The sequence below is a fragment of the Melopsittacus undulatus genome, chromosome 4, assembly GCF_012275295.1.
Source record: "Melopsittacus undulatus isolate bMelUnd1 chromosome 4, bMelUnd1.mat.Z, whole genome shotgun sequence".
Classification (NCBI taxonomy): Eukaryota; Metazoa; Chordata; class Aves; order Psittaciformes; family Psittaculidae; genus Melopsittacus; species Melopsittacus undulatus.
The window spans coordinates 28159357-28173400 of record NC_047530.1 but is presented as its reverse complement, the minus strand read 5'-3'; the positions used below and the strand labels follow the sequence as shown (position 1 = coordinate 28173400).

At 37.6% G+C, this 14044-nt stretch overlaps 1 protein-coding gene across 1 annotated transcript in view; it reads left to right on the top strand.

Moving 5' to 3' along the window:
- The window catches only part of UNC79 (unc-79 homolog, NALCN channel complex subunit), a 111886-nt gene that overhangs the window by 67792 nt on the left and 30050 nt on the right, over positions 1-14044 (top strand). The window contains exons 34-42 of the mRNA XM_031049359.2: positions 1391-1474; positions 3683-3785; positions 5386-5526; positions 9511-9549; positions 10513-10625; positions 10712-10797; positions 11790-11963; positions 13050-13118; positions 13655-13765. Coding sequence (XP_030905219.1) covers positions 1391-1474; positions 3683-3785; positions 5386-5526; positions 9511-9549; positions 10513-10625; positions 10712-10797; positions 11790-11963; positions 13050-13118; positions 13655-13765 — 920 coding nt within the window. The remainder of the gene's footprint in view (positions 1-1390; positions 1475-3682; positions 3786-5385; positions 5527-9510; positions 9550-10512; positions 10626-10711; positions 10798-11789; positions 11964-13049; positions 13119-13654; positions 13766-14044) is intronic.

The window sequence follows — 14044 nt, the reverse complement described above, 5'->3', positions numbered from 1 at the left end:
CTAGAAAATATTTTAATTTATGACCAAATTTATTGCAGATGTGATTAAACAATGAATACATTCTGGTTTATCATAAATGCTAGATATTTTATTGCCCATCTTGATGTGAGTGACATTACAGAATTGTGCTTCTTAGGAATCTGGCAGCAGATATAGATGCATCCAGGGAAAGGAATGCTTAAAAAGTTATATGAAACTTAGCACACTCAATGAATCTTTTGCCACCAGTTCTGGACAGCTGTTAAAACTTTTGCTTAATTCAGTCTTCAGCATTGAGTTCCATCTGTAGTGAAAGAATGGCTAAAGGTATGGTATATAGTTTAGGATTATCCTGTCTACTCCAGTCTGCTGAGTAATGTGCTCAGCATGAAATGCTTAAATCATAAAGGTCAAAATTTGTCAATGATAACAGTGAGGGGTTTTTTTTGTCCTATCAGCAGGTAAGTTTGTTTATTGAACTTAGTTTCTTAGGCAGGGGTTGAGATATGAAAAAGTTACTGCTTTCATTCTGCAAGAAGTAGTTAGCCTCTATTCAAGAGGAACAAGTCAGTACTCAAAACCACTTAGGAACTCTGTCTTGTTAATCTTGTTCCAAGACCTTTAGCGTTCCTCACATCTGTGACTTTTCCCTTCAGCATTCATTCCTGCTAAAGGCCTCCAAGCATGGGGATACAAAGTAAAACATTTTTTTCTGGAAAGCTTTGCATTTCTGAGTCTCCTTTTCAAACACTAGCTTCAAAGTTAAAATATTTGGACAGAAAAAAGGTTTTTTGAAGACAAATGGTTAGTGTGACTAATTTGTCATTTCAGTGTCATACCAGAATTTGAGTCATTAGACTCAGGTATAACAACTAGCAAATAGTCTTATTCCCCATTATCCCCCATAAATATGATGTGTGCTTGGTTCATGCATGATTTTTTTTTTAAACATTGGTAAGCAGCATGTGTCTTTTTCATTTATTATTTCAAACCACTTCTTCCCAAGCTTGCTAACTGTAAAATAAAACCATTTTGTGTCTAGCTTATGTCAGCACAAGCTATACCTGACTTCTAGTCTGCTGGTATTTATAAACACTGTCTTTTTGTGGTTTATATTCCATATCTTGTTGAATCTTAACTGCTACAACTTCCTTTCTTGTTTAATGACACTTTTCTAAAATGGCATCTTTGATGTTAGGCTATCTATGTCCTTTTTCCTTTGTGGACTTACTTCATCTTTCCCTCACCCTCCTTCCCCCTTCCCAATATTTAAAAAGTTAACTCTTCAGGTTTTTTTTCTAATACCTGTTGTGTTTGTCTTTCTCTTGTTTTAACTGTTTAAGACTTGTGGTGCTTGTGACAGATGCTGGATTCATAGTTCTGGAGACTGAAGTTCTGTATTTATTCACAGAGCAGACACAGCATGGAAAGCGGCTGTGCAATGTCCCTGTTTGCCTAAACCCCGACTTGGAGGGACCGCCACTAAGAATCAGAGGTTAGTTCAGTGCCCATTTGACCTGATCTCTCTGCTAAGAGTGCCAGGAGGTTTTTTGTTTAGTACCAAATGGTGCTGAATTTTATGTTCCATTCAGCTGTATTAAACCCCTCAACAGTCCTGCGGAATGTAGGTTGTTGAAAAATTATTAGACAACACATTTAAGACAGGGGCAACTGATAAGGAGTGCTGGCTTTGCTACTATTTGTTTTGCCTGTCAACCTGGAAAGAAAAGATTCTGGATACAGTGTGGTTGAATCTCGTTTCTTTATGAACTCTTTTCCCTCATGGCCAAAGTACATCCAGACTTTCTTACTGCCTTGTAGTGGGCCAGTTGACCTACATTCTTTGCATAAATCATGACTTTTTTTCCTGCTGTTCAGTGCAGGAGAGAGGACATTTTTGAGTAGTGAAGTCTTATTCCAACAATGTAACCTGCATTATGACTGTTTTAGCATTTGTGTGCTGCAGCGGGTCTTGTATCTAGAGAACATGACAGTGAAACTTCCAAAGATATTGCAGAAGGATTGTTATCCATTTGTGTGTGGAGGAGAAATGGCTAGAAATGTGTGAAAATCTACTCTGATAGATTTTCATTCTGTATGGATTTCTACATTACTGAAGAATATCCTGGATTTCCTGGAGTGTCTGCTTATATCCAACAAAATCTCAGCAGACGATTATGAAGTACTGAACTCTGTATGTAAAAAATATTTCCTTTCATACCTAGTACTAAGTGATGGTTTAAGACCTGTCTCATTCTTGTGAAGCAAACCCATCATCTCTCCACATAAAATATGTGGAGCATGTTAGATTCTTTTGCCTGAGATCTGATATTAAATTTGATTTTTCTGCAATAACTGGTATTATCTCATCAGAAATTCATCTAGCTTAGGTGGAGAAGCTTTCTCCTGTTTGCATAGCCAAATTTTATCAGAACAAATGATAACAAATAATCTGTAAATTGAAGCAACTAGCAAGACAGTGAATAAAGGATTACTTAATCTGAAGTTGAGTTGGCATCAAAAGGGCTTTAATGCTCTCCTAAAACCAAAAGGAGCTTTTCATTGATGGGTCTTTTGAATGAGATGCCTTAGGGACAGCTTACACAGTGACAGTGTCTACCAGCAGAGCTCCTTGGATTCAGTGTTGGAGCTGAACTGTATGGGAACAGGAGTAATGCTGTCTCTGTCATGTCGGCTACATGTGGCAACAAAAACTGAGATACTTTAAGAATTGAATCTCTCTTTCTGTTTTAATGACCTGGAGAATAAAACTGCTAACAATATTTAAATGATCATCACAAGGCATCTCAGATGAATGACATAGGTCATACATCACAGTAGCTTTGATCCAAGTTTCTGGTGGCTCATGAGGGAGTCTGATTATTCTTGAGGTTTCACCATACTAAAGAGATGTTAGACTGTCAGACTACCCTATATTGCTGTAATTCTGGAAAGCAGCACTCAGAGAAGCCAAGAGTTTGCCTCTTCCATGATACACATCTTTGCATCTTAAAACAAGCCTCTATCAGAAATTAGGTGCACAAATATGCCAGAAGCAAAGGAGCCCCATGTGTTGGCATGATCACAGTGGGCATGCCACCAACTGAAAAACTCAGGTTTGGAGAATAAAGACACTTGTGAAGACATTCAGTGGAAAGCATTTCTAATCATCATCCGTCCAATGTTCTTAATGTTTCTCAACTCCATATGAATTACTTCTAGCTGTCCTTTCCCGATTTCTCTGCTATGCCTCTAATAAGGATGGCACGAATTGATTGATGGCCTGGTCTTGAAACATATGAACTTGTTTCCTTCTCTGTGTCAGTGAGAACTGTGGGAAGGTAATTCCCTAGAAGTACAGGGGAAGACTGAAAATCTTCATGTGTCCAATCTCACAGCAACTATAGAATCATTCTCTCTCCCTAAAAAATGAATAGATACAATTCCATCTGCCTTACTGGAAATTTTGTTCTCTCTTATCTTTTTCTTTAAGGATTTTTTTTAATTGATAGTTCTAGGTAGTTGGAATAATCTAGCAGAAACAAAGAATGTGCTATATATCCTTTTGTAGATATGCTTTATTTCTTACTCCTATGCACAGTAAAACCATTATGGCTCCTCTTTAGAAGTCTGCTTTTCAAACAGTTTGGATTTCTCTTTAGTGATTTTCTTTCTTTCTTTTTCCCCCCCTAATTGCCTTAAGGTGCCACAAAATCTAGCTTGCTGTCAGCACCCAGTATAGTTAGTATGTTTGTACCTGCGCCAGAAGAATTTGCTGATGACCAGCCCATTATGATGACTGACAAGTAAGTTCTTTTTCTGTTCCTTTGGAAGAAGTAGTTGAACTTCAAACAGGTTAAAGTATAGATATAACTTATGGAAATGAACTCCATTCTATCCCTTATCTCTATGCTAAGTTTTCAAATTTTTTTTTTTTTACACCAAGGTAAACATTTTCTAAACACTGCCCACAAGATGTGCTTGTAATTCAATAGGACCGATGTGAATTTGCACAGGCAAAATTATGACTCAGGCTATTAATTGTGCACAGAAAGCATGGGGAGCACTTTCTATATGTATTTTAAATCAAGGGTTCATTGTGATCCGTCAGAAACTGCTTTCACCTTAGGGAAAAAAACCCAAACCCAAAACCTTTTAAAAAATTCTTTTGGATTTCTGTTGAAATAGGTAACCATTGATGTGTAATTAGCACAGCATTTTTAATGCTGATACTTGCTTGTACCAAACTTTTGCAAACCTTAACTGATTGGTTAAAAAGCCTCTAAACGAAGTGTAAGTGTACTCATTTAGTAGAGGAGTAGAGCAGTCAGCAGGGAGCCATGCATTGATTTGATAAAAAATCGTGAAGAGAAACCAGAAGTTCTTGTTTGTGCTTCTGTGCTCCGTCTAGTAGACAGACACGCCAGGCTGATCACCAAAACTCTGACACCACCTAACACACAGACCAGCTGAGCTTGACTTTCGTGACTTTGGTGTCATATTTTCTTTCTGTTCAGTGACAAAGGCAAGAAAATTGCCTGTACAATTCCATTGAGTTCAAATACCACAATCTGTTGGAGTCATTAGCAACCAATTGATCAACCTAAGAAAGCCTTCCTACTGGACAAAGTTTCCCACATTGGTTTGAAGTTTTCATACATTGTGAAAGCCTGTCTCATCTCTCTTGTATCTGACATCCCCTTTATAATTAGACATTATGGAGTCCTTTCAGAGCTTAGTCAGTTGTCTCTGAACATTTCAGGAAGGACAAGTGACTCAGCAGCAAATCTGCCCTGGGAAAGGCTATTTCTCTGAAACCTTAGGTTCTGTACCCCTGAGAGGTCCTTTAAATTCTTTCTTAATAGCTGTAACTGCTGTGGGAACCAGTCAGATCACTGTTTCCTGACTGTATAATTTGTTGTTCATAATTCATGACTGACATGAAGGACAGTGTGAAATTGTTCCATCTCCAAGATCATCTATGATTGTCATTATGTCTGTGGTGCTAAATAGAGGAGTACCAGGGACTTGAGTCCTCGCCTGAGCCCAAGTCACATGAATTGGCTGGTGTTCACATTGCTGAGGGCTAATCCCCACTGCTGCAGATTTCTCTTCGATGGTGCAAACTGAAGCAGTGCAATACTGTGAGGGAACCATGTGGCCCTGCTTAATTTGACAGTGAAGAAACAAACCAGTGCAGCTACTGAGAAGCTTTATTAATGTTTGAAAGCCATGGACTGTCATTAATCATAGAAAGATCACAGTTACGTTATTTTTCTAAACATGTTTTGAATACAATGTACTAAGTAATACTTTTTTTTAAAGACATAATTATACATATATGTATGTACAGTAACACTTTATTTAAAATTTGTTAATGTCAGTTTTCAAAACTGTTATTTGCAGGTGTCATGACTGTGGGGCTATTCTTGAAGAATATGATGAAGAAACACTAGGCCTGGCCATAGTTGTGCTGTCAACCTTCATTCACCTTAGTCCAGACTTGGCTGCTCCTCTGCTGCTGGACATCATGCAGTCTGTAGGAAGGTAAATCCAGGACTTTCCTCTCTCCCATAAGATTGAAAGAATTTTGTGCCTTGAACTGGATTTATATCACTGTATGAAGTTCTATATTTTAGAACCCTTAAGTGAATAACATACGGTTATGTCTCTTGCTTTGTTACTCACCATTTTATTAATTTGTTATGTAACTTATTCTCCTGTCACTTCAATTTTGGACAGCTCCTTTGATGTCCCCCCTTTTTACCCTCCAAAGGGAGGTTCCATTTTGAGATTCTTCCTGGCTTGTCCCACTGTAAGCAGTGATGTAAAGAATTAACTCAGTCTTCTGCAGTATCCTTATATTACTTGAGTTACCTGTGTATTACCTGAACAGCAACTGGTGCAGCAATTGGTGTGCTTTCTGATCCTGTTTTATTTGAAGAAAAAATTACTCTTAGTTTTCATTCCTCCTTCTAGTTGCTCCTTGAACCCTTTTTTGGCTTGCCGCCTTGTGGTTTTTACATTGGATCTCTTGGAATTCATGCTCTTTTCAGCTTTTAGTTGAGACATAACTTAAGCTTCTTGGAACAAGTTTTCCTTTTTATTAATAACCTTCCTCACCTTCTTTCTTCTGTTCTCTTAAAGTCTTTTCTTACAAGTGGGGTACCTTGGCCCTGTGCTTCCAATGTAATGTTCTTAAACAGCCTCTGTGCTTCTGGTAAAGACTGAATTCTCTCAGCTACCCCTTTTTTGCTGCTTTGACAGAATTTTTCACTTTTATGTAGTTCCTGCTTTAAAAGTTATGCAGAAATGTGGCCAGCTTTTCTGAGTTCTGTTGCTCCTGGAGGACTGTTGACTCCTGGGTATGATCATTCATTAGCAGACACGAAGCTTTTCAGACTTTTCAACCATATTTTGTATGCTAATTAAGACTAAGTAAAGGGTCGCATCTCCTTATGAGGGCTTCCTAACCAGCTGCTGCACAAGATAGTCTCTGACCAGGTCTTAAACATTTGGTGTCTATTCTTTTTCTCTTGTGACCTTTCCTCAGTGTGCATGGGGTAATAGAAGTGCACCATTGCTACTGTATTAACTTATCACTGCTGCCTTGGCCACTTTCACAACCTCCTGCCTAAAAGGCAGCTGATCTTTAGAGGTCCCTTCCAACCCTAATGGTGTGTGTGATTCTGTGTGTATGAGGTGGGATGGATGCTTTGGGTATTTCAGAATAAACTTCTGAACAGCGCTGGTAGTGCAGAAATGATATACTGCTCTCCTTTTTCGTGTTCTTTTCAATGACTAAAGGTAAAATTGCTTAACTGTACCTTTTGCAGGAGTGCAGCTCTTCACAGCTCTGCCTCTTCACTACCTTCCACTTCTATTTAAACACAGCAGGTATCCAGGTCCTCCATTTCCATTAGTTGCAAGGCTGCAGTTCCCTGCTGTCACTGCTAATGAACTCTGATGGAAGCAAAGTTTCTAATCTAGACACTTGCTGTCCATTCTGTGTTATTCTTTTAAGTACAACAGTGCTACAGCCACAGAGGGGAAATAATTTGGAAGATAAATTATCAAGGGATGAGGGTCAAGTGGGCTACCTTGTCCTGGGCTTTGAGGAAGGAGTGCTGCGTCTTTGGAGTGAGACAGCTGATTGTTTTAGAGCAGCAGATCGCATTCAACATGGGATATTCCTGGTAAATGTCCTGTGGTTTTCCTACTTCTAAATCCAACAAGAGGATCCTCACAAAGGAATTATTTTGAATATATGCAAAATAAGTAGCATATACAAACAGAAAGGCATTCAGGAACTTCATCTGTGTATCTTAAGTCATTGTTTTTCATTCAGCAGTGCTATATCATTACATCTGAATACCAATATGACAGCAGAGGTGAAAATGAATTAGACCTGCATTTTTATTCTTAGAAAAAGAACTACTGCTTTCATGCTTAGAAGAGGAAACAAGGAGTTAGGAAGAGTGTTTCAGAATACCTAAACAAGGCATAGAAAGATTTTTAAGTTATTTGGGTACCCACAGGTACAGAGAGGCATCTGTTTTCAGAACAGAAAAAGTTCTGGATTCAAGTTCCTGACAACTTGACATTTTAGAAGATTTTGGCATGCACTTAACTTTATGTTCTAGTTCCTGAATATATTTTTTGACTCATTTGTTCCTATTTCATTGATTTACAATGAGATATAGGTTTCAGAGCTTCAAAGCCATTTAGGCATTTAGATTCTTTAGTTAGTAAGGATCTTTGAAAAGCTTAACTTCTGTTCTTAACATGTACAAATTTGAACACATCCATTTATTGTCTACTGTCCATTTACTGTTCTACTTTGTGGTCTGCAGGTGGAGGTACTGATGGGGGTTCATGGCCTTTGTGCAACAAAATATTTAGAGTAGTAATGATAAATACATACAAGCTAGACATTTCAACAAATTTCAGATGTTCCTAAGTATTTAATGTAGTTCTTATCTCGTGAAGTTTTTTTCTGGTTAGAAATCAAATTTTTTGTTTATCATAGAACCACCACTTGCCTTATTGTATTCACAAGGATTAAAAACATTGCTTAGGACTTTGATTTCTTTTAGAAGAAATATTTTATGCTGTTCTATTTGTATGCTTTAATTGATTTTTTTTGAAAATAAGTGGTTGCATTCTGGAGAAAGTCTCATGTACTTTAATGTATATATGTTGCTATAGTTATTCCAGAATCAAGGTTTGTATTCTTCGAAGGTAGCTTCAGACCTACTTTCACCCAAAATTAGCTTTGCATACCAGAATTAATATGTTGTATTTTAGTTTGGACTCCTCTTAAAAACAGTGGAGTCAGGGACTCTAATTGTTTTTTTCGATTTTTTACTGGGACAGCTGAGGATAATGTGATTTTCAGTCCCCTGCACAATCCACCCTGAGATTATTGCACTGTGACCCTAGCTTGTCATGCATCATAATGAAAATCACCATGCATTTTGGTTTATACTGATGCATTCAGCTGAGCTGCCTTAGGGCCCTTATTGGATTTTGCAGTGGTGACTAGAGAGGAAACTGTCTTCAGAACAGGCTGACAGAGGATTGAGCAACAGCTAAATCCAGCCTAAAAGGATCATGAATCAAAGCTAAATGTTGAAGGCAGATCATCAGCAGATTTGAATTAGTGTAGCTCTATGAACTTTCCATTTAGACTTACCAACTGATACCAGCTGAAATAGAGATGCGCTGCAGGTGAAATAAAAAATTGCGTGGTCTTTCGTGTGTAACAGATGCTACCAGTGTATGTCTTTATAATTGCTTTTAATGACTTTTAGTATTAAAGTTGTGTTGCTTTGATATAAGGCCTGATTCTATTCATTTACATGTCCTGGATATTGAAATGCATGTTTTTCCTTTAAGATTGTGTTCAGTATCTTCATCACTGAATGCCCATATTTGGCTTTAAAGTCTATGTTTAGGTACTAAAATAAATGACCTGATTTTTTGAGAAACCAGTATTTCTCATCTGACCTTGTAAGAGCTCATAGGTACTTCATGTTTCTGAAATTAAGCCAGTTATTTAGGTGCCAATATCTGGAACTGGAAGCCTTACTTCAGACTGCCAAGTAGAGAATTTTGGCTTAATCTCTAAGTAATTAAGTGTTGCTGTGTTAATCAGAAACAATTCAGTCAGTAGGCAGCTTCTGGCAAATGCGTTTTTCCTCCGAATCCCTCCAGGTTAGTAATTATCCATGATGTCTATGTAAGGCAATAGCTTTACTTCATTATCTTCATGCTAGCTAGGCAAGTAGATTTGTCTTTAAAGCTGTTAAATATTTGTGAGACTGCAAGACTGTATAGAGTGTATATGTTGTGCAAATATGATTTGACTGAATTTAGAAGATCTCTTCAGAAGACCTTTCTGATGACATTTTGAATGTTCTCTGAAGTTCTTGTTTATTATTAAAAAAAAGATACTTTATTGGCTTACTTAGAAATTAAATACCAAAAAAACCCACATGTGAGCTTCACATTTTTATGTTTTTATTCCAGGTTGGCATCAAGTACCAGTTTTTCTAATCAAGCAGAAAGGTATGGTAGCAAAAGATACCTTGGGCAAAATGAAACAATTAATCTGAAGTATCCTCCTTTCTGGCACAGAAATCACCTAAATTTATCTTCTTAAAACTTTATAAAGGTTTGTGAGTAAGAGGGAAAACCTGTCTTTTTCACTTGTTTCAAGTATCTTTTGTGTTCTGATGATGAACAGGAACCCATATTCATATGTGTTGAACTTGATAAAACTCAGATTCAGGCAAAATTTAAAGATGCCTTCTGGATTCCACAATTTTAGTGCAGATTTTTCTAGCTTGTTCTTTGTTCAGTATTTGTCTTGATAAATTATTTCCATGCATTCAAGCAAGTGAATCATACTTGGCCATGGAAAACTCCTGGTAGTGATGTCTCATTATGTAAATCAGATGCTGAATAGGATAAATTCATTTTGAGAAGCTGTGAAACTTGTTAAGATGTGCAGTTTATGAGTAAATAGCTAATACTTTAGCTTTTTTAATTTAACCATTCATTTTACAAGTAATTAGGAAGTACATCATCTCTTAAAGGAAGCTGCAAGAGGCAAAAAATATAATGTGTGTGTTTACCTGTTTTTCATGTGTTTTATGGTAACGCCAAGAGCCTCATCCTACATTATTGAAATACACAGGATGAGAGCAGGTTTATATTTCAAACTTAGATGACTCACAAATAAAACTGTCTGGAAGATCAGAGAAAATGCAACTATTTATTGAGACATAAATACTTTAGGCATGCGTACACAGCTTTTGCAGCTCTACACAGTTGAGCTGAAGTCATAAAATCAACATGCTGAATTGTGTTCTGGGATCAAGACAGTTCTGCTTTTGATTCTCTCACTCGTAGCTGAACGCTTCCATAATTGAATAGGATCATCTTTATTTTTTCCTTGTAGTCAGCTTTGAGAAGTCTTTCATCTGCAGTCAATTTCTTTTCCCTTCCATTTCCTTCCCTTCATTTCAGTATGATGATCCCTGGAAATGCTGCAGGTGTGGCCAAGCAGTTCCTCCGTTGTGTGTTCCATCAGCTGGCTCCCAATGGTATCTTCCCCCAGCTCTTCCAGAGCAATATTAAAGGTAATGTGCAGTACCTGAGTGCACTTATGACTATTTCAGTTCCATCTGTATGGACAGCCAGTGCAAAAATGTAATCTGAATTTCAGATGGAAGTTTTTTACGGACCTTGGCCATGTCTCTTATGGACTTCAGTGAGCTGAGTTCCATTGCTGCTCTGAGCCAGCTGTTAGAGGTATGTTGGCAGTTGGCTCTGTTAATGGTGATAGTTTTATTAGCATTATCAGGTATATTGAATCACTTATCCTCATTCATTAAGAGTTCAAACTCGCATCACCAAAAGCAATGTGAATTTTTGTCCCTGGAAGCAGGACTAGGCTGTCTTTGGTATTTTCCTTCTGGGTTCTGCTGTCACTGATGTAGGGTCTTTTTTTGTTTGGTTGGTTTTGTTTGCTTGTTTTTTTGGTTGTTTTTTTTTTTTTGTTTTCATTTTCTCAGAAAATTCATTTTCTTCAGCTCCTGGAGCTGGAGAAAATGAAACATGAAACTACACATTGGTAGTGTGGGACATCCCTTCCCCCAGCAGTTTGTGTTTTCAAGGAATATGTCTGCTCATAAATCTCAGTTCTCCCTCTCCCCTGTATCTGGTGGCAGCTTCTCCAAGTAGACCAAAGATTTGTTTCCTGCCTTTCACTGATTATATCCTGTGCACTTGGCTTGTTTCTACTGTAACTTTTATTCTCCCACTAGCACTAGTCACTTGTATGTATCCTGCTCTTCCAAAAACATGGCAGTTGCTCTATACAGAGATTTTGACATCACTTTAAAACTACTTATGTCTTTCCAGGCCTGACCTTAGTGCATAAGCCAAAACATTAATGAACATATCTCTTTTGAAATTGTCCAAAGGAAAATGACAGTCAGCTGGTGAATCTTTTAGGAGTTCTGCCCCTTTTTTTTTTTTTTTTACTGCCATGCCAGTCTAAGCAAGTTATGAGTAAAAACCCCACTTATAACATTTTGGCTCAAAATTGCTTGGTCAGTACTTTAGGAACTAAACTAGACTTAACTGTCACATACACAGTTCAGAATCAACGTATTATGGTTAGTACTGTAGAAGAGATATGTAGTATTTGGTCTGGGCAAATTTATCTTTGCATTTCCAAATACTGTCTAAGGGGCCATTTCTGCATGTGTACGCTTGTTTAAAGATTGTTTTCTTCCCAGGGTTTAAACAACAAAAAGAATCTGCCAGCAGGGGGTGCAATGCTACGCTGTTTGGAAAATATTGCTACCTTCATGGAAGCCTTGCCTATGGATTCACCCAGCAACCTCTGGACCACAATTAGTAATCAGTTTCAGACCTTCCTTACTAAACTCCCCTGTGTTTTGCCACTTAAGGTATGATGTATGGACATCTGAAATGAGCTATACTACCATTGCTCAGGATGTACCAAAAGAGTGGGAAAGCTGTGGATGAGAAATCGGAGCAGGATGTTGTGAATATATTCTAACGATTCAACTAATGTCTCCAAAGGACTGGATATATTGTATATTTGATCTATGACTTTAATTATATTTTCTGTGGGTAACAATAGCAACTCTGACAAGAGTACTTTTCACCTCTTAGTTGGCTTTTTTCTGTATAATTTCCATACCCAGTGCTTGTCAGATTAGAATACTGCATTTGAGAATTGCCATTCTGGCAATAAAAATCCATCTGTTATTAACTGTTAAACCAAAAGTCTCAAGAAGACCAGCACCACCTAATTGAGTTGCTAAAAGTGCATGATAGTCAAGACAGGCAGAGAGAACTGACACAACTGTGAATTGAGCCTAGCCTGTTTGGCTGACTGGGCTGTAGTTCTGGCTGCAATCAGAATGTAGTTGCAAAAACTAAATCTAGAACCTTTGTGCTCTGATTTCTGAGTGCTCAGAGGACATACAGAGGGGTCTTATATTCTAGTGTGTGTATTTCCAGATGTCTTTTTAGTAAACACAGTAAAAATTTTTCTAAGTCTTTCCAGTAGACATGGGATTCTGATGCCCTTATTCTGACTTTAGTCTGTGGTGCAAATGAACTGAAGGGTAATTTCTCCTGTGCAAAGCAGTGTTGCTGAGTATGAGCTGAGGGAGCCAAAATCTGTCTCTTTTGCAAATCCATTTCTATTACAGTGAAAATAGATTTCTTGGATTTTTTTTTGTCATAAAACGGGTGAAGTTAACTTTTCTGAAGTAGCCCCTTAGTGCAATTTTCTCACCTCAAGGGCCATTCCAATGAAGGAGTATGACTGTGTGGTCAGGAATAGACCGGTTTAGGCAAAGGAAGTCATGGTAAATCATCAGGGATCATTTTTTTTCAGACTTCACTGGTAACTTATTTATAGTTGCTACTACTAAAAGTGAGATGTGTTTAAAAATGTACTAACTGGTTTTTTTTTCTTTTTCTTTTTTTTCTTTCTTTCCTACCTTTAAATATGTTTACAGTGTTCTTTAGATTCTAGTTTAAGAATCATGATTTGCTTGTTAAAGATACCTACCACTAGTGCCACCAGGGTAAGTTCTAAGAAGACAAAACTTACCTCAGATGTATCCAGCCTGTGTTGTTCTATGAATGTGTTCTTATCCCCTAGCTAGGAAAATGTTATATATAAGCATAAAATTGTGAAGTCTGATACTCCTTGGAGAGCAATTAGAGCTTTAGAATCTAGGTTACAGTAAAGTGCAGGTCACATAACATTCCTGTGGGTGTGAATGTGTATCTTCTTAAAGATTTGATGTTCCTTAGAAGTTCTGCAGTACAATTCCACTGAGGTCAGTGAGGATTTCATGCATAAACACTACAGAATGTCTTATATCTCATAAGACTCTGTGAGAGGTGAAACTATTTTCTGCCTTTTTACTTCTAATTTCTCACACAAGCATGAAGGCAAATGCTAGAAAGAATGGTCATTTGACCAAAACAGTATAAATCCCAGCAAGATAGCCTCTGAGCTAAACCTAATGCTGTTCCATTCAGGCATTTCAGAGTTGGAATGCTTTTTCTTTCCTGAGCAACCAGTTATTGATTTTTCTAAATCATGTCATTGCAGAGTCTCCTGGAGCCTTTTTCAAAATTACTAAGCTTTATAATTCAGAATGCTGTCTTCACTCTGGCCTACCTGGTGGAACTGTGTGGGCTGTGCTACCGGGCCTTCACTAAGGTAACAGTGAGACTCTTATCTTCCTTTAGGAACAACTGAAAATAGGATAGACAAACACCTACTTCCCTCAAGTAGCATATTTGTAAGTGAAGCTTAAATCAGTATCAAGTTTCAGACATATCAGTTTTGTGAAGATTAAATTAAGTTTCAGACATATCAACAGTTTTATTGTAGCTTAGCTAATCAAGCAGTGATCATGATTCAGTGCCTTTTAACAATATCAAGTTTCACACTCACAGTGTAAACACAGGTAAAGGGAACCTGCTTAAAACATTGCTC